At 46.6% G+C, this 20867-nt stretch overlaps 1 protein-coding gene across 1 annotated transcript in view; it reads right to left on the bottom strand.

Annotated features, from left to right (window-relative positions):
- LOC135383963 (uncharacterized) overlaps window positions 1–20867 on the bottom strand; it is a 298299-nt gene that overhangs the window by 176882 nt on the left and 100550 nt on the right. The window contains exon 6 of the mRNA XM_064613239.1: window positions 8237–8303. Coding sequence (XP_064469309.1) covers window positions 8237–8303 — 67 coding nt within the window. The remainder of the gene's footprint in view (window positions 1–8236; window positions 8304–20867) is intronic.

Below are 20867 nucleotides of genomic sequence, written 5' to 3'. Positions count from 1 at the left end.
TATCGCAGTAGACCGAGCTACACATGATATATGCTTTCTCCAAGCAGCGTGCTTTATTCTTATCGAATCGCTCACGCCTGTATAACAAATTCAGAAAGCAGATCTGAATTGTGTGTTCCTCAGGTTGTGTGTTTGCCACACAAGCTTAATTTTTTCGAATATTGTATTATTTTGTTTAATAATTTTCTGGTGGTAGAAAATGTGTTTTTTCATACTTGACACTTTGCTATTCGAGCAGAAGTGCGTGTAATTTCTTATTTTTCACTGTCGCTCATTGTATCTGTGTTGTGTGTGTGTGCAACTGTGACCCCACTTAACCAGTAAGTACATTGTGTATGCCTTTTCGTGTGACTCGAGTGATAAATTTATGTGGTATTGCATGAAATGGGGTTGGTTTAAAAATAAGGGTTGTCGCACTTTCATAGCAGAGGCTTCTTATTGCAATTTTCGCCCATAAAAAAAAAAAAAAAAAATCAGCGTATATCGTATTATGCTGCGCGAGTAGAAGTGATTTTCCCAATTCGATTTGTGTACCCTTGTCCTGTGATTTCTTTACACAGGGACAAGGCGACTATGTATGTAGCATTATGCAATAATTATCTGATAGCAGAAATGAGTGCCTTTTTCTGCGTTTATTAGCATGTGCTTCGGTTTCTTCTTTTTTTTTTTGCAGTTATAGCTATTCAAGCAAAAGTACGTGTAATTTTTCATGGCTCTTTTCTTCTTTCACTGCTAAAGCAGGAGAAAATCGCTTGGTAAAGATGAATAGTGTTCTATCAGGAAAAGTGGATTTTTTTATACATTTTGTTGGGTGCTCGATATATTGATGAAGTAAGCAGTGCAAAATCTTGCAGTTATGGGTATTTGAGCAGAAATGTTGGTGTCTGAGACAGGAGTAGAGATTCCTATAAAGCACGTCTCCTTATGCATTCCTGAGCTGCTGTCTGTGTGTGCGCGCGCGTGTGTGCTTTTTTTCCTGGTTTGTGACGTCATCATGGCATGTTTGGGCTTGCTTAGCAGTGTCTTTCTTGTTACAATTTTACCCGCCGCTAATATCTTGTTGTTATCCTGTGTTAGCCGCGTAGCGATGTGTGGTGACTCTGCGATTATTCCTGGGGAGCTATCTCGTCAAAGTAAGCTACCTGCTTACTTTCTTTGCAAGGAGGTTATTGGTCGCCAAATAAAGAAGGCGTGAACAATGGGAATGTCATTGGGAATGGCTTTCACGCGCCAGGAGGAGGAGGAGGAGGAGGAGTGTCGTTGGGAGGAACCCGAGAGGTCTGCCTGCCTGATTAGGCGGCATGTTTCTCGGGAAGGGAAAGGTGGTGGAGAGGAGGAGAGGAAAGTGTGAGCTTTCACGCGCCGTTAGCCAGTAGTCGAGCATTTGATCGTCCGGCCTTGCTGCTGTGTCTGTGTTTTCACGATACGATCATCACGATACCGCCTTTCCCGCCCTTAGATTGTCTCCCCGGAAATGGAAGACTACAACTTGAAAGAGACGATTGGAGGAATACGGAGAAAAGTGGCCATGACAAGTTCACTTGCTTGATAGTAATATCTAAAAAACTTCCACGGGGTAAAAATAGGAAAACAATCTTGTGTAGCGATCGCGTTGTGAGCGAGATACCGAACAAGTAAACAGTGGGGTGGCGCTCGTGCGTGCCCAAGATTTTGAACAGGCGGAGTGGCGCGAAAAGATTACTATTCCCCCTACAGTTTCTTATGTCATTTCTTGTTTACGCGCAACGCCTCTGCGGCGCCATTTGTTATTAAATGACACTGATTTCGTTGTGTTCGCCTTGCATACGTATGTTTCATTGTCCAGAACCCCGACAACGCCCCCCCCCCATGTAATGAGTCGTGTGGGAAAGTAGCACGAAACGACCACTACATTATTCTTAATTCTGTCTGTGTAAGTGATAGACTCTTACTAGTTTAATGATAGACGGCATCGCTTCAATCGTCGATATGACGAACGACTCTGCTTTGGAGAGCGGTGCATTGTGGTGAAGCACGAACCATGGCAATGAGCATGGATCGTCCGATCATTCTTCCAACGAAATGCAAATTTCTGCCGTCGTGGAAACGTATTTGGAGTCAAATAAAAGTCATAGTGTGATGCATCTACGCCATTTTTATCCTTACCGCCGTCCCCGTTCAAAGTAATCACCCTCTTTTCGGTGCTTACTTCTCAGCGCAAAAAGTAAGACACTACGTCACTGCCTACGTCAAAATGACGTACATCTTAACATGATCCCGTGAGCTAGGGAAAATATAGGACAGTGAAGGGAACAACTTCAAAGAGCAATGTTCTTCATAAAAGCACGGTATTGGGTGTGGCGCCACTTTTTGACTGTAAAAAGGACAGCGGCGACGGCAGCCCGCCGTCAAACATGTCACGTCAAAATTGCCAGAGCTCCGTTCATGAGAGATATTCTATAGCAACTATAATATCAGGGCGTCATAATTAATCCTGCACGTTCAAACCGATGTACTATTGTTTCTCCTTTTTTTTCATACAACCTATTTAAATCTGGAACACAGCGCCACTGTAGGTCTAAGCTGTGATGCTCTACACGCTGTGTATGCGCTGGGGATAAATGTCCCTAGAAATGGGCGGAGCGTTCAAGCGGAGCTTCTCGCGGTGGCTCAGCCCATCAGCTCGTGACGTGTAAAGTAAGCAGGTAGCTTACTTTGATGATAATAGCTCCCCTGAGGTCTTAAGCCTTTTCCCTCATTGCTTAAGTGAATTTGTGTACCCTTGTCCTGTGCTTTCTTAACGCAGGGACAATGCGACTGTATGTAGCATTATGCAAGAATTATCTGAAATTATAAGAAAGAATTATGCAGAAATGGGTGTTTTGTCAGTTGATGGTAGTTTGTTAGCATGTGTTTAATTTTTGAAGTCATAGCTATTTTGCTATTCGAGCAGAAATGCTGGTATCTGAGGGTTTAATGCTGAGGGTAGAAATTCCTGTCTGAGATGAATCTGCATTTCACTGCAATTTATTTCATTTAAGTAATATTATTGAAATTCCACAGCCATTGTGAACAAAAAGGGATGGTTGTGTGCTTGCTCATGGAAGCAACTTGCATATCGGAATGACATGTGATGAGAGCGAACTTTGCACTCAGGTGCGGCAATGGTGTAGGCGGACGGAGCATTACGTGAAGCCAATGGCAAGCTGCGACCTTGAACATGAAGAGCAAGTTATTTTTAGGCTATGACGACTGCTCGAACCCGTGCATGTTGGGGAATGCAGCGAGGTCGCCACTATATAAGTGGGGAGGATGTGTAAAGAGGCAGCAGTCTTCGCATCGCTTAGGGAGTGTGCGGAGCTCGCTTCAAAAGTAAGTATTTTTCGTCCACGCTCTGTGGTGCACGTTTTCATAGTGTTTCTTCTCTTTTTCCAGTGCCTAGATGCGTGTTCTGCTTTTTTGATCCTCATGATATCTGGGATGATGAGCCATTGGAAGACAATTTACCATCTTCTCCAGACATTTCACCTGGAACATTGCATGCTCCCATCGAGCAATCACATCCCTATGTGGACATTAACTTCCTGCCTCTCTTTCAAACTGATAGCGCATTTCGAGGTATCGTCAAAGCGTTTGTGCTATTGGCATCTGTTCACGATCAGGGAGTAGAGGACTTGCGACAATATTTAATGAACCTCCTCCACAATATAATTGCTATTTTGCAAGCGCAAAGAATACCTTTAGGTTTTACATTTGTTCTGACGTTCTAATGATGAAAGAAAATCGACGGGATGTAACCACACACGTAGCTCATCTTATGGCGCTTGCTCGCGAAGTGCACAGGGACGGAGCTATCGCAAATACTTTGATGGATGTGATTCAGGAGTCCACTGGGCGCATTAAAAATTACCAGCGCGAGGGTAGTGGGTTTGTATCCACTGACGTCCAAAAAGTTCAAATGTGTATTTTCGCTGTGAAAACCAAAAAAAATTGGGTGCAATGGGGTACTTCCCGCTAATTTGGCTAAATGCAGAAACGTGTTAACTAATGTCCCTTTACCAGAGCGTAAGGAGGGCGAGTGCTTTAAATAGAATACGCTCGCCCTCTTGCACCCACAGGAAAGGAACCGATGGAAAAAATATGAAAATTATGCAACAGAGTACTGGTGGCTTAGTCGCTTCCCTGTATTCTTCTCTGATCTTGACGAATTCGAAACCCAAAACAAGATTTCCGTGTATGTGTATGCGTACGTCGATCAGGAAGCACATGTGTCGCGACCCCCAAAACTAGAATGGGAAAAGAAAATTGACTTGTTGGAAGTAGATGAGCATTTTTTTGGAAACAAGTCCCTCGAACGCTTGCTGACAACAAGAAGCAACCATTTCGCATGTGAACGCTGCACACTATCTTTTGTGAAGGAAGAGAGCATGGCGAAACATCGACGCCTTCACCGGGAAAACATTTTGTAGAGTTTACTAAAATACAGTACATGCAGCAGTACAACTACGTCGTTGTGTTGGACACTGAGAGCGTACTCGCACCCAGTGGTGTTCGCGTGCAACGTCACATTACCTCTAGCTTCTGTGCTGTACTGTGCTCCTGCGTACCCATGACTCAAAAGGTGATGCACATTAGAACACACCATGGGGAAGATGCGGCAAAGCAGTGTGTGAAGGCGCTCATGGAAATGCGTGATGAAATGATTGCCTTGAATGCCTGCCCCACTGCAATGGTGCTGAGCGATGAACAACAAGCCAAGCACAGAGCTGCCACCCACTGTACATACTGTAAAAGGGAATTCGCGAAAGACCTACCTCGTGTCCGGCATCATGATCATTCGAAGCATTGTACTGCCGGTGAGACAAATTATATTGCGACACTGTGCAACCCCTGCAGAGAAAAATTGCCATTCATGCTCCACAATTTGTTTTATGATCTGGCTGGACTGTTACGGGAATTTCACGTTCTCGGGTGGAAGCGACCTTCCTTCATTGTGGCCAGCTCCATGGAAAAAATTCGTTCCTTCGAAATTGGTACCTTCCTCTTGAGACATACCATGCAGTACCTAAATTTGTCACTTGGGGAGCTTGTGGAAACCGTCAAATCCACGGGGGGTGCAGAGGCGTTCCAATGCTTGAAGCAGGTATTTGGAGAAGACTACAAATTTTGCTTCATAAAGGTGTGTTCCCTTACAGTTACCTTAGTTCTTTTGCTCGAGTTTGCTCGATTCGAGCTGAGTCTCCCAGAGAAATCCGCGTTTTGAAATGATCTAACTGGGGAAGATGTAAGCGACGAGGACTACCAGTATGCTGTGCATGTATTTGAAGATTTTGGGTGCTCGAGTTTACGGGATTATAACACATTGTACCTGAAAGCGGATGCCCTATTACAAGCAGACATAATGCAGCACTCCTGACGCCTGTGCTACAGCGCACGCGGATTGGAATTGCTTCATTGCGTTTCTCTGGCATCCTATTCGTGGCAATGCGCATTAAATTATACGAATGCAAAATTGGAATTGATTGCCGACGAGGAAATGTACAGAACCATCGAATCGGGCGTTAGAGGCGGGCTCTGTCAGGCGAGCTGACGTCATTTACGTGCCAATAACCCTCTGTGTAGTGGCTATGATCCTGATAAAGAGGAGGTGTACCATATCATACATAAATTGCAACAATCTTTACGGATTTAGTATGATCAAGCGCCTCCCTGTCGGTGATTTCGAATGGGTCGAGGATTTTAGCTCCGTGGATTTTATGCGTCACCCCAGTTACACATACCCCAGGTGGGGTATGTGTACATATGTCATTTGGAGTATCCAAAATCCATCCACGCTCTAACGAGGTGCTTCCCCCTGGCTCCCGAGAAAGCAGTCGTCCCAAAGGAAAGGAATGGAAGGTCGAGTACGTCGCTCATTACGCGTTGCTCGCACTCTATTGTAGATTGGGCATGAGGGTGACGAAAATTCAGCGAATTGTAAAATTTCGTCAAGCACCATTCCTGCGTCCCTACATCGAGGACAATGTTGCCAGACGCGTTGCCTCGTGTACGACTTTCGAAAAAAAACTTCTACAAACTCTCAAATAATGCAGTCTTTGGGTCTTTGGGTCTTGCAACACTTTTAAATAAATTTAACATGTGTGATATTCGAGTAGCCTTCGATGAGGAGACGGCGAGTCGCCTCGGGAGTAGGGCAGAATGCGTGCGGATGGAAATTTTGTCCCCGGATTGTGTCATGTACGAAATGCGCAAAAGAAAAGTGCGATGTGATTTCCCGCTCCAGATTGGGTTTACGATTTTAGAACCCAGTAAATTAACCATGTACTCATTCTACTATGAAACCTTGCTGAGGAAGCTCACTTGTCCGATGATTACCTGCTACTTTGACACGGATTTTTTTATCCTCAGCCTATTTTGCAAGGACTACGAAAATCAGTTACGAAGAAATCGCCGACGACCACTTAGATATGTCTTCCTTTGATTGGCATCATCCACTCTACAGTGAAAAGAATCGTGGAAGACTTGGAGCATTCAAAACCGAAACTGGTAGTGTACCTATTGAGGAAGTAGTATGTTTGAAAGCTAAAATGTATTCCATCAAATTAGCTGGAGGAAAGCAAATTGCAAGAGCTAAAGGGTTAAAAAGAATATTGTACGGAAACACCTCCTCCATGAGACATACTACGATACCTTGTTCAATCACACGAGCGTATCGAACGAACAAGTACCAATCGTTGGAAAGAAGCAGTGTATGTACACCATTAGAAATGTCAAAAGAAGTCTGATGGCATACGACGACAAGAGATACCTGTGCAATGACATCGACTCCTATCCTTATGGAAGCTACGAATATGGTAAGTTTAAGTGGGTGATATAAATAGTGAAGCTCATAATGTTCTTTCATCTCTTCAGAAGATGTGCAGGAAGAGAATTAATGCTTCTGTCACATACTGTTCTCTCCTGTGGTTTGCCTCTGGGTCATGGACAGAGAAGGACGAGTGCCTGGGTGATCCACATGTTTCTTATGCGAATAACGTCATGGATGCGAGCAGAGATGTACGGCGTGCATGGATGTGTCCCCAGGGACAACTACAGTATCCACGAGACTGCCATGATGTACTCAATAAACATTAAAACTATTTACTATGTTTTTGTGTCCCAATCATTGCAGAGAGTCGCTCATGCTAAAAAAGAAGGCCTCCCGGATCAATAAGCAATTTGGGGGAACTGTGAGCTGGCCTAGAAATGAACGGGATTGATCAATGAGTGGTTGTCTATTATGCAGCTGGAATTATTAAGCAATATGCAGTTGAAAGCGTGTGACCAAGTAACCTGTGAGTAGGAATGACCAATGAGTCTATCGAACATGTATGGGAGGCAGCTAATAGGATCCCGAGCCAATCACTAGGTTTTAGAAATGAATGGAAGTGACCACTCCCAGACCTATAGACAGGTGAGCGATTTGGAAACCTATGAGCAGACTTAGAATTGAATATAATATATAATTTTGGTGTCTATGAGCGAGTGAGCAGATGTGGCAATGAAGGATAGCCAATCACATAGAAATTGGATGGGTCACCATGAAGGGGTGGAGCCTGGATTAGACCTGGCTTGACCTGGATTAGAAATGGGTGGTGGATTAGAAATTCGTAGAACTGGATTAGAAAAAAGTGGCTGTTGTGCGTAACGGCGCTATACTACTTCTATTAGCAGTGAGTTTTAGAAGACTGTTCAGAATAACGCGTTCGAAAACATGATAAGCCACATTACTTTCAACTGGCCGGCATCATATTGCAGATCTTTCATAAGACAGTTTTCATTATGGTACCGTTGTCACAACCCCACAGGATCTGCGGTCGTCTCCCCGGAATTGTTCGGTACGAGTGTTTCCCTTGGAGAGACAACGTCACACTAACATTAGGTGACACGCTATAGCAGTGCGGACTCCCGTCGTGCCTGCAATAATTGACACGACACCAGGAATATCCACGTAGATGAATTAAGGAAACGAATACGCTCAGTAGGGTTGGATGAACTGAGACTTTGCGGGCCCACATTAGGCATTAATATGGATGTCATCTAAAGTACGTAGTGAAATATATATAACGTGACGTCGTGAGACCCTAGTATGAAAGTTAGTTGTAATCTACGGTGCGTTTAAACGATGGTGCTGGAAGTGGCCCATTGTTCGCGCTGCCCGACCTCATGATACAACACCTCATCACGTTAGCTGCAGCTGCACTTATTACATACTCACCATGTGTCATTGCTTTTTCGAGATCAACAAAGACATCTTTCCGCCTGTGGCAGTTTCCTTGAATGCTCTGAAATAGATTTTGTCAATTAGAATATTGCCAAGTTTTGTAAAGTTGAAGTAATTTAAAAACTATAAATATTTATTAGGAAGGGGTTTCGCGTCCCGTGGAATCATGGAGAAAATTTGCGGAAAACCTTGGTTCACAGAAATCCAGAATTTACGTAACGTAAACCAGTTATTTTTTAGTAATTTGCTATGATGGCAGAAATTGCTGTAGGTCTTACATATTTGTTATATAAAGTGAGCTTCCGTGAAGGGTCACTGGATCATGTGAACCACTGAAGTCACTCGTTCTCTCTTTCCCCACATGCGGAACCCCGGGACGTACGTAGCCACTGTGGCACCAAATTCGAAGCAGGCATCCGGGGTTGGGAGGTTAAGAAAAATGTTTTTACATCACCGACCATTAACAAACAAGTACTGATTTGCATACCCCTGTACATTAGGTTGGAGCCTTATAATATTATAAGCGGAATTTATTTTGCGCCGAATTTGTTTTGAATTTATGTTGTGCTGAAATAATTATTATTTGAGTTTCGAAAACCCATTTACTTTAGCTTTGCAAGATATTCTCACAAGAAATACTGTTCCAGATTTCCGAGCATATCGCCTCGTCCAGGCAGTTGAAACTAGGCGCTTATTTCATCAATAACACGCTAAATAGCTAGTTGTCAAACTCAGGTTTGTTCAGATACTTGTGGGGTTCTCGCAGAAGAATGAAGACAGACTACAACAGCCGTTGTCGGTGGGCGAAAGAAGAATGTTTAATTCCTGCGTGAGGCAAGAGCGCGTGGCGTGGGCGGATTGTAGTGTCGTTGTCGTCGCACTACATATGCCCCCCTTCCAGTGTTCTGGAGGAAAGTTGGAGCGAGAGTAGTGGGAGCCCAAGTGACACGTCTTGGAGGCGTGGGTGGCGTGACTAGTCAGGATTGTGGGCCGGGGCAATGTTGTCGAGGAATGCGGGCTTCAGCCGATCAATCGACACACTTTCGGGTCGGCCACGGACGTCGAGGAGGAAGGTCTTAGAAGCGCGTTGCAGTACCTTGTAAGGGCCGGAGTAAGGAGGTTCGACGGCGCGACGAAGGCGGTCGGTGCGCAAAAATACGTGGGTCGTGGACTGCAGTTCGGTGGGAATGAAAGGTGGCGCCCGCGAGTGCTTCCTTGACAGAGTCGAAGGCTTCTGCCGCGTCTTCTGACCAGGACAAGAGCGCTGCTGGCGAGCGGCACGAGCTCAGTAAATTCTCGAGTGGCTGCAAAAGCGCCGCGCAGCCTGGAACAAAACGACGATAGAAATTCAGAAGCCCGAGGAAACGTCGCAGTTGCTTGCTGGAGGTGGGGCGAGGGAACTCCCGGATGGCCCGGACCTTGCTGGGAAGAGGAACAATGCCGTCCGATGTGATTCTGTGACCGAGGAGCTCAAGAGACGATTTGCCGAATTCGGATTTCTGGACGTTTATCACGATTCCGTGTTCCTGCAGACGAGAGAGAACTTGCCGAAGGTGGTCTAAGTGTTGCTGTTCTGTAGCGCTGGCGATAAGTATGTCGTCGATATACGCAAAAGCGAAAGGGAGCCCTCGTAGGATGGTGTCGATAAAGCGCTGAAAGGTTTGGGCTGCGTTCTTTAGGCCGAACGGCATGCGTAGGAATTCAAGTAATCCGAATGGCGTCGTAATCGCTGTTTTGTGAATGTCGTCTGGTGCCATCGGAATCTGATGATACGCTTTCACCAGGTCTATTTTGCTGAAGTATCTGGTGCCGGCCAAATTGATGGTGAAGTCCTGAATGTTGGGCAGAGGGTATCTATCTGGCTTCGTGATGGAGTTAAGTGCTCGAAAATCCCCACAAGACCGCCAATCACCAGTTTTTTTTGGGAACCATGTGAAGCGGAGTCGCCCAATCACTGTTTGAGGGACGCGCGATGCCGATGTCAAGCATATGTTGAAATTCGCCTTGAGCGATCCGCAGCTTTTCAGGGGCGAGACGGCGTGGTCGAAAGTGAACTGGGGCACCCTTCGTCTCAATATGATGAACGACATCATGTCCCACCGTCTTCGTCCAGTCTGGTGGCTTCGTGAGCGATGGGAATTCATGCACCACCTCAGTGAAAGGGGATTGAAGTGATGAGATGATGGGAGCGGGAACGGTCTCGGGTGCCGTTAAACGCAGGGCAGGCGTGCGCAATTGTGTGGTAGAGTCGACCAGGGTTCTGCGTTTCAGATCGACGAGCAAGCCGAAATGGTGTAGGAAAACCGCGCCCAAAATGTTGTGAGTAATGGCGGCGGTGCGGAAAATCCAGTGAAATGTACGGCGAAGTCCCAAGGAGAGTGTCAAGGAACGCTCGCCGTAAACGGGAATCCCAGTAGCGTTGGCGGCAGCGAGGTGGTAAGTGGCTTCTTGCAACCGGTCGGCGCGAGTTGCAGGGATTAGACTAACTTCCGCCCCGGTGTCGACAAGATAGCGGCGACGAGAAACGGGGTCCGTGATATACAGGAGGCGGCTGCCGTTGACAGGAGAAGGGGTGCCGCACGCCGCCGTTAGCGGCCCCCTGGGCGGTTTCCCGGCCACGCGCAAGGAGGTCTGCACTTTCTGGCTCCTGCGCCAAAAGACCAGTGCTACCAACAAAAGTCAGTTGGGTTCTCCGGGGAAGGGGAACGGGGTCGTCGAGCGGGGCGGGAAGAGGTTGAGTGTGGTCGGCGAGAACGTGCTCTCCCGGGATCATCATCTCTTGAATTCTGCCGTCGCGGCAGCACAGCTGCGAGAAGCGAAGACATATGGCGTACATCGTCTGTAAGTTCTGCCAGACCGTCCTGGAGAGAACGGGACGGAGTGCCAGGGATAGGTGGTTCTGGAGTCTGAACGGTGGCAATCGTCGCTGGCGTGACCTCAAGTATTCTGTCAGCATGGTCGGCCAAGTCTGCGATCGGTAGGGTTGTTGATGTTGCCAGGAGCATTTGCACGGTAGGAGGGAGACGCTGAAGAAAAAGCTCCTTCAGCAAAGGCTCGTCCATTGTGGTAGCGCGGGATCCGAGAAGGGTCCGCATGTGTCGTAAAAGTTGAGACGGAGTCCGATCGCCAAGGTCCTCGGCGGACAACAGCTGCTGGAGTCGCTTTCGCTCGGAAAGTGTTGTCCTCGCGCTGATCGCGGCCTTGAGGTCTTCGTACGGCGTTGTTGATAAAGGGGCGCAGAGAATGTCAGCCACGTCGCCGGCCACGTCCGAAGGTAAAGCCGAAGCGACGTGGAAATATCGGGTGGCTTGAGACGTAATATTAGCAAGACGAAACTGACATTCTACCTGCGAAAACCACACGGCGGGATTCGCGTGCCAGAACGGCGGAATCTTCACGGCGACATGGGCGATGTGGGGCTGGGTTGCAGGCTCGCTGTCGGCGGCAGTCGGATCCATCGTCGTGGCTGCTGAATCACGTTCGGGTCACCAGTGTGGGGTTCTCGCAGAAGAATGAAGACAGACTACAACAGCCGTTGTCGGTGGGCGAAAGAAGAATGTTTAATTCCTGCGTGAGGCAAGAGCGCGTGGCGTGGGCGGATTGTAGTGTCGTTGTCGTCGCACTACATACTATCCATTAGCTAACGCTGTAAAGTGCACTTACGTGCTCTGTAGAGTTTCATGCAATTGTGTTACTTATTTCCATGCTCCTGCCGGAACCTGATCATTTCCCGTGTATTGGTACAAGAAGACACAAAATAAATCAAAATATCTCACAAATAAGCTGCTCAAGTTCCAAATTTTTGGTGATGCTCCTGTCTTTTCCGGCACTGTTACAAGATGTCCAGTAAGCTCATAGGGATGTAATATCAGTTCAAAAGGGCGTCCAAAGCAGAGACGCTGCCGCGACAGGCCCCCAGAGGGCAAGAAAAATGAATACATGGTCATGTGGCACCAAGCTGAGTACAGGTCCCGACAAAAAGTACCGCTGTTTGTCTCCAAGAGTGGAGTCGGCCACCCCTCTGAGGCAGTGGACTGGTCTGATTTCACCAGCTTCCGCTTGCGCTAGGGTGTCGTACCGAGGAGAAAATACACCGCTCGCGTGTTCCGTAAACTTTTGTCGGGACCTGTACAGTGTTCGTAGTAAATTTTGACAAAAGCCAAGGGGTATTTGCTCAGACTGTTTGCAGACCCATGTCGTGCTGAATGAACGAAAAATGATGGGCGCTTTGAGCTCAATGCGTGGCGCGCTATGAGTGCATGTCCGAATATAAATGAGTGTAAAATGGATCTTTGATTTCCAACTAAGCTTCAAAGGCAAAATCAAATCCCAATTCCAAATCTGTGAGGATACGGAGCGCAGTATTATGTATCCATGGTTAGCACACGTGAAACGCACTAAAAAAGGTAAACACAAGGACGCGGGTTGAACGCTGCAAACATTCACACGCATTCCTAGGCGTAGATGGCAGAAGGCCAGCAATCATCTTGCACACTGTTTTAAAGATAGAAGCAGGAATTCTTACCGCCGGTTGGACCAACGATGCTCAACGCGGAACAGAGTTCGCAGAGCTAGTTGAGCTCGGTTCTAGTTTCCGAGCGTTGCACCAAACGCGCTCAACACTAGTGGCGCCCTCAAACTCGTATCAAGGGCCCGAAACTCGCGAGTTCCTTTGCGGGCTAAAGTGAGGTGCTTCATGCGTTTCACGTCATCGGACGTCAGAAAACGTCATAAATTTAACGTCATGGAGACATCCGGTGGCTAGTGCTCACTGATTGGTTCCCATGAGGATGAATTCGTTTTCTGAGCGATGATTGGCCGTTTTCAAACTTGTTCGCGAGCGCTCAAACAGGCGACAGCGCGGCGGCTGTGCTGGCTGGAACCGGCGTCCACGGAGTTGCCGGCGTCTGTCACCGACGGCTCGTGTTGGGTTGCTCTGTGAGTTCTGATTTTTCCTGTTTAAAAACACAAGCTGTATCATGTGAGCGTTCTCAAACAGTCACAGCTGCCAGTGAAGATGGCTGCGCAACATTTCTGTTCTGCTTGGTGTAGAAACAATTCGAGAGTCCGAACGCTTTGTACCCGATCCAGGTCAACGACTGTCGATAGGTAAGTTATTTGTTATTGCTTGTTGCCTTACAACACCGCATTCACTTCGTGTATTGTGAATAAGTAGCTCAACAGTCACTGTAAATCGGGACCGGAATACGCTGTGACCGAGACAGACACCGTAGGTTTGCAGTTACGATGGTAGACTATATTTCGTTTCGTGAAACAATATCATCTTCATGTTATGATTAATTACCCGCTCACGTCGTACTGTCTAAAGGTATGACGCTACTGTAAGTCTGATTCTCGGTGATTTCGCTCGAGTAGTAGCTGTTCTGTATGTAGCTCCAAAGCCAAGTTTGTCAAGCTATTCGGCCTCAATATATCATTGTGAAGTAGCGCAATAAAAGGTATTTTTTTGTACTAAGGTCGCTCATCACACCCCATGGCTGCGAGCTTCTCACAACCCTATCATAATCGTTCTTATTTTTCGCATTCAATAGCACCTTTATTCTTTCTGTGTACATTGCGACTTCCACAGGCATAGCTGTATATCTGATACTAATTTTCATCTTGCAGCCACCGAGCTCCAGTCCTCAGTAACAGTCCTTGCCAGAGGGCAGTCCGACATGGACAGGTTTCTTCAAGCAAATTCCGGAGCAATATTAATGTCATGTTGTTTTCGTTACCGCAGACATGCTGTGTACCTCTTGCTTGCATAACCGCATGTCGCACAATAAAATACTTCATGTGACAAAAACATCCAGGGCTCCGTCGTTTTCCTGTAACTCCCACTGCATTCTGACAAACGCGAACCAAAAAACAGTGAAAGGAAGAAAAATCGAACAACAAAAGAAGACGGGAAGCAGAGCAGAGAGGAGGAAAATATGAGACAGAAACGGGCGACACGTCATTTACGTCATTGGCGGCATAATCAAAAAAGAAAAAAAATAGGGTGGCTAGTCCTCAGTCATTGGTCCAGCTCCGGAGGTCACGTGGGTTTTCCGCTACAATAGATTTCTACTACTGTTTCGCGCCCCTGCTCGTATCAATCCTCCACTCTGCGGAACCAGTCCTCCACAGGTACCCGCGGACGCGGCTGTAGAGTATGTACCACTGCGCCCATGCACATACACCATGTTGCAAGCCTATTGGCCTTGACTGTGCGCGTACTCCGATTGGTCGAGAAGGTTTTGAAATCGCATTTTGTACGCGCGCATGTGCGTACAGCGTCTCGGCCGTTTCAGCATAGTTTCGGAATAGCATTGCCGGCTTCTCGTCCTGCTGTGTACGGTGGTGTCAGTCGACAGAACAGTTTGCAGAAATATGTTCGCGGGTTTATTCGTGCGTCATTGTGAGTCTACGCGTGTTGTGCTGTTTCTGCACACAACTATTATCCCACGAACAATTTGTCAACTGCGGTACCGGAATGCTTCATGAGTTGGAGCGTGAAGAACAAGTTCGGGCGCCGTTGGATTTCGAGGGCTCTCAACAAAGACAGGATTACGTGTCACACAAGCGCTTTTGGCTTCGCTATGATGGATGCACCGCAGGCAGCGGAAGAAGATGCTCATCATGAAATGGTACGCACTCATCAGACTGGCTCGGTATTAGGAGTTGAACGGTGTGTTCGTTCTGCTTCATGTTCGAACTTTGTCCCAGCGTGTCAGCAACGCAGTGGGCTTTGTACGCACAGTGCGCCCATGTATCAGATCTTTGAATTAGTACCTTCTATCAAATAAATCTTTATTTTACCCCAAAATCGCTTTAGTTATTTTGAATTCCGAGTAACGGCGGCAGGCCTGAAATCCAGTAGAAGCCAATGGTAGCCAGGACCGACCGAAAAGCCAGCCAGACATGGAGGCTCCTGATTGGTCGACTGGTTGTGCATAATATCCACCACGTCGCAATTTCATTGGTCGTGTGCCCAATGTTGTGTGAATTATCCCAAACTATGGGCTCTATGGGGAGCTGTTGGAGCCAGGCGGAACCGCCCTCGTCGTCGGCTCAGGGCGAGGAGCCGGCGCTCATGCCGCCAGCTGTTTCCTCGATTATTTGTTGAAATAGTCGTGCGGAGGCGACAACAAATGGATTTCTGTCATTACTACGAGGAAGAATAGTGTCGACGGTTCTTCTGTTGATACAGATGCATCTGACAAGAAGGATGGGCGGATTTTCAAGTCATCGGAACGGTCTCGTGTAAGCGGCCATGCTGACTGTTCAACAGTCACTGTTGTGAGGTGCCTGTGTGTGTGTGCGCACTCAAGTTTTATGAGCACAGATTGTGTAAAATAATGCCGCAGATGTGGTAGCTAAACATATGTGAGCAGCCGTGTTGGCTGCCTGTGTTCGTATGTGAATGTGGTGGTTTACGAAGTGCTGTACTGGCCCAGCTCATCGATACAAGTGAAATACGTCAGTGCACGGTTCATAAATGCTGTGATTTGGGCCCGGATGAGAGATGGGGGAGCGGAACGATCTCTGCGTCGCCAGTGTTTTCCCAAACGTACGGTAGCACTTGCTAAATTAACTTTTGTCGCGTAATTGGTGTTTAATTGCTCTGACACTGGCTTTTGCTTTCGAAAGTTGTTCACTTGTGTAACCCGGGATTCTTCGCAGACGATGTCACGGAGACAGACGAATGCAGACCAACAATATGACTCGATATATTGTACAGTCCTCATGTAATAAATAGCTGTAGTCTTCCAGACTTGCTGCCTGGATGTGTTTCTTTTTGTAATGTAGAAACGAAATTTTCCTCAATCGCGGTCTCTTTCATGCTGTCGAATTAGCTTCAGCTGCGATTCCAGACGACAAAACAGTTGGAGGTCGTCTTGCGTCTTCTTGTTGGTCAACAAAATGACTGCACTTTTGTCTGGGTTCTTGTCTGAGGACAGTGATATTCAAGATCTACAGGACGTTCTTCTTCTGCCACGGGAAGCAATGCCAAGGCAGATGTGCCCACGAGATGACCCATTTAGCAGGTTGGATGATGAGGCATTTAGGCAAAGGTTCCGCTTCACGAAGACTGCGGCTCTGCACGTTTTTGGACTGTTTGAGGCACAACTTTCGCACGCAAGCAACAGAAACAACCCAGTGTTGCCACTCAACCAACTGTTGATAACGCTGCGCTTCTATGCGACAGGCACATTTCAGATTGTTCTTGGGGACCTTTCTTTCATTCATAAGTCTACAGTATGCCGCATTGTTAAGAAAGTGCCACGTGTACTGGCATCTCTGTCAAAGGACGCGATTAAATTTCCGACAACAGCAACAGAGCGGCCTACCACCACGGAAGAATTCTATAACATATCGAACGTCCCATTTGTTGTCGGTGCTCTGGACTGCATCCACATTGCAATTCAGTCTCCAGCTGGTCGACTAGCAGAGCTGTATAGAAACCGGAAAGGATATTTTTTCCTGAATGTGCAGGTTGTGTGTAATGCACACCTGCAAATCACAAATATTGTTGCCAGATGCCCGGGGAGCGTCCATGACACTACAATTTCCAATAATTCTTTGCTGCAAGGGGAGTTCGAACGGGGCACATATGGTCAGTCACTTCTGCTAGGTGACGGCGGATACGCTTGTAGGCCATACCTGATGACACCCCTTCGAGCATCACATACAACATCCGAAAGAAGATATAACGCATCCCATATACGCACCCGTAACAATGTAGAGAGAATGTTTGTCGTTTGGAAGCGGAGCTTGCCTGCTCTCAGGTACGGGCTTCGCATCAAGCTTACAGCACTTGAGGCTATTGTTGCTATGGCAGTGTTACGCAACGTCTTGTCCGCAACTGCTGATCCTGTGCCAGGTGCAGATTGTGATGATCCACGTCCTATTCATCCTGAAGTGGAACCTCTCCCAGGATTGGACACTTCGACCGGAAGCAGAACGCGACAACAGCTCATCCAAGGCTTTTTTTTAAAGAGTGATGAATACAAAGCGTGTGTAAAGAACGACTTTATTTGCACAGCAGATTTTTCCCCCTTGAAAGGGTTGTGCTTGCTTTGCATATTTCATGTACGTACACATAAATGTAGCACATGTTGGATGTGCATTATTAAAAGCATAATTCACTGGTTGTTTACCTGCTCTTGCAAGAGTTGCAGCTCTAATTTCACCTTTTTCACTTGGTTTTCAGCTTCTTTTGTCTTGATACGAAACAGTCTCATCCCAGCCTCATCCCAGCCTCATGCCGCTCCTTCAATATTTTTAACTTTGCGTCCATATGCCTTCCTCGGATCAGACACTACACCATACTTGTGGAAGGCACTCGGGTTGGAGGGTCCTCCTGTGCGTGGATGTGTTGTGGGCCTCTCATTTTGATTTACGCTACTGGCTTTTGCGGAAGTTTAATCCTGAAGCAATAGTTAAGTATATAAGAGCAGCACACAGTGTAAACATCCTTGCACAAGTGCAGCATATGCTCACAAACTCAGAAATTGTGTTTGGTTGTGCGGCACTTCTCTCTGCTGCAGTGAACACACTTCTTTCTTGGGTGTTCTGAAGTTGAACAGAATTTGTTAATTGAAATGAAAGTACGAGGGTTCTACTACCAGGTTTGGCTTGGTGTAATAAAATGGAGAGTGTGGCTCTGATGAAGAGAGCCAGCTACTCCAATTCAATGTTGAATTAAGTAAAGAAAACACACACATGTAGTTTTCTATGGGTGTTTCCATAGCGTAGCTGTCACTCGTATTTACTTGTGAAGTCGTTTTATGTGAACACATTTACCTTGAGTAAAACGCGTTACATTCGCCAAAGATGTTTGAAGCGCAGATCAAATGTTGCGGGCCCTTGTAATAAGTAGAACCATAAATCAATCTACAAAATGTTATGGCAACTCCTTTTCTATTAACATTCTTTTTTGTTTTCTTTTCACCCGGTTGTTCTTTGCAGCTACTGAGGTTTTTTCCGTGATATTTTTTTTTTTACCTTCACAACAAAAAAATGAAAAAGGTGTCATCTGCCAGTATATCGTCGTGAGACAAAATGCCGGAACTTAAGTCTGAATTCTTGGCGCAAGACAGTGACTTCCAAGAACTTCAGGACGTGCATCTTTTTCTGAGGGGCATCTTTTCCAAAGTCATTTCTGAAGAAGACTACGATAGACACAGCGAACAAGAAAAATGCTTGATTTACAAGCAACCTTTAGTTAAATGCAGAGGTCATACACTTTGTAATGCAAATATAGTATATTTCATGAACAAATGAAGCATATGCTAAATGTGAGTCTGCTGTTGCAGTCTCTGTAATTGAACCTTTGCTTTTGCCAGGTGTGTCTCTGTCAACTCTGCCTCGCAGAGGAGCACCCTCGTTTTCATTTCGTGTTGCTCCTTCAGCATATTCAGCTTTTCCTGAAAGTATGCTTTTCTGGCATCAGTAACTCCAGCATATGTGTCCAGGGCACGCTGGCTGGTGGATGCTCTAGCTGCTTGCCCCACTATACGTGATGCTGCTATGGGCATGACATTGTGGCTTTCGCTTTGTGTCACGGTAGAAGCTTCAACCTGGAATAGTGACATCAGCAAAAGATATTACAGTGGATAGGAGAGCCTAGCATGAAGGCATTGTATGGGGAGCATTTCAGTTTTTAGAACATGTTTAAAAAAGTGCCATGGAATGGACCTGTTACCATAAGTCAAAAGTAGGCAATGCGACATGTCGGTGGGAAAAATATATGATAGTCGTCGACAAATACCTGTTTGATCCCATTATCCCATTTTAGAAACGTATCTTATAACTGAAGTAACTACAAACTTTTTTTTTGAGACACAAGTACTATATGAGTTCACTAACACCGTCCCACTGCAAAAAACAAAACTAAAATATGTCCTCACAGTTCCTGAAGATGTTCTGGGCCCAGTGGCAGATGGTGGGGCAGCCATTACTTCCAGCACGACACTTGTTCGTTCTGTGCCAGCGTTCCCAAGCGTAGCAGTTAAAATGCACGGAAAGTATGAGGGCACCATATTCTGTGTGGATGGCTCTACCTTTTTTTTAAATAGCATGTATATATATTTTTCATGCAAAATTTACACTACGCTGTAATACGTGATTTAGCAAATATCCTAAAGGTAGTTTTTAAAGAGAGAGCTTTTCATTGATACAGCTTCGCAGGTGGAATATGAAAATGATATTTGAATTAGCCTTACCGTACAAAGGAGCATCGGAGTCGAACGCATTTTCGTTCGGTGCAAACTGCTCCGCCAGTAGAGCGGCAACTCTCTCCGCCGTCTCTACCTCCTGAGCTGCTTGGGTCGTCGTCAGTTGCTCGCCTCCTTCACCAGTTGGCAAGTCCCTTTCTCCCCTGCCCGTCAGGATAGTTTGAATTCTGTTGTGTGCTATCAGCCTCCTGCTCCTTTTTTTTAGATTTTCGTAACACCATTTGAGCGTGCGTGGCTCCCGAAGATTGTATCTGGTGCCGAATTGAAACGGCGGGCGATGGTTTCGCATGCTTCGTTTTTCTGCCTGACTGCTACCGCATTTGTTCGTTTGTTTTCAATTATACCTATGTAGTCTTCTGCAGTATCTAGAAGTTTCTGTTGCTCTCTCGATGTGAAATTTGGACACCGCGGTCTCGACGACATGATAGCGCGGCAGGCGCGATCATGTAACAAAGCAGACAACAGCATAGCAGTCGACAACATTTCCAGAATGAAGTGAGTCATGCAAACGACACAATTCGGCTGGAAAAGAGCTTTAATTCGCCTTGTTTCAAAAGTAGAAACACAAGTTAAGTTCAATTACAGCGAAGAAGACCGTCGTCTGCTGTCACGGAAACAGACGAGCGTGTTGGGTCCGTCGCAAGGTGTGTCGGTGTATTGCATAGTCATGTGACCTCGAGAAGCCAATAACACGTGGCCCTCGAAGCAGACGAAGAAATTCCCTAGAATTCCCTAGCCTGAACTAGGTTTCGCAAAGTGACGGGCATAAATGAGCGTGAGGTTTGCTGCAACGCAAAGTTGAGGGCTTCCCCCCGCTGAACCTTGTTTGAGGGAACTCAAGCGCTAAGCCGGTCTTCAGGGAGCGGCGTCGTAAGCCGAGATTGGTGCAACCGGAGCCTACAGTCCTAAATAAGTTTTACTGAGGGGAACAATAGTTGTGGAGATACAGGTACAGGTCATGCGTGAAAGAGGCGCTGATCTTAACTGATTGATCTTACGCGATTTATTGTTCTGACTGCCAAAGTGTGTCCCCTTCAGAACCGGCGCCAAGAGAAGATCAGAGACAGCGTACGTCCCCGCGGAAATATATATTGCTACTCGAGAAACTGGTCCAGGTGTGCACAGACCTATCCGCAAATAGATACAGACGAGGCCATTTCTTGGAAACACGCAACGTCCAATGGGTTTTCAGCGTCATGGACGTTGCCGACACTATCTCTGGTGCAGATTTTCTCCGCTACTTTAATCTGTTGGTGAATGTAAAGAGGCGCAAGCTCGTCGACACCAGCACCGGTCCGTCCGGCCTTCGAATAGCAGCACAACGCACGCCGATAAGCCCCGTCTTTCCAGGACCCACGATCCCAGCACCACTTTGTACAATTCTAGATTACTTCCCAGAT

The sequence above is a fragment of the Ornithodoros turicata genome, chromosome 1 (genome assembly GCF_037126465.1).
Source record: "Ornithodoros turicata isolate Travis chromosome 1, ASM3712646v1, whole genome shotgun sequence".
Lineage (NCBI taxonomy): Eukaryota > Metazoa > Arthropoda > Arachnida > Ixodida > Argasidae > Ornithodoros > Ornithodoros turicata.
Note: the sequence above shows the minus strand (reverse complement) of the source record. Positions and strands in the feature narration are given on the sequence as shown.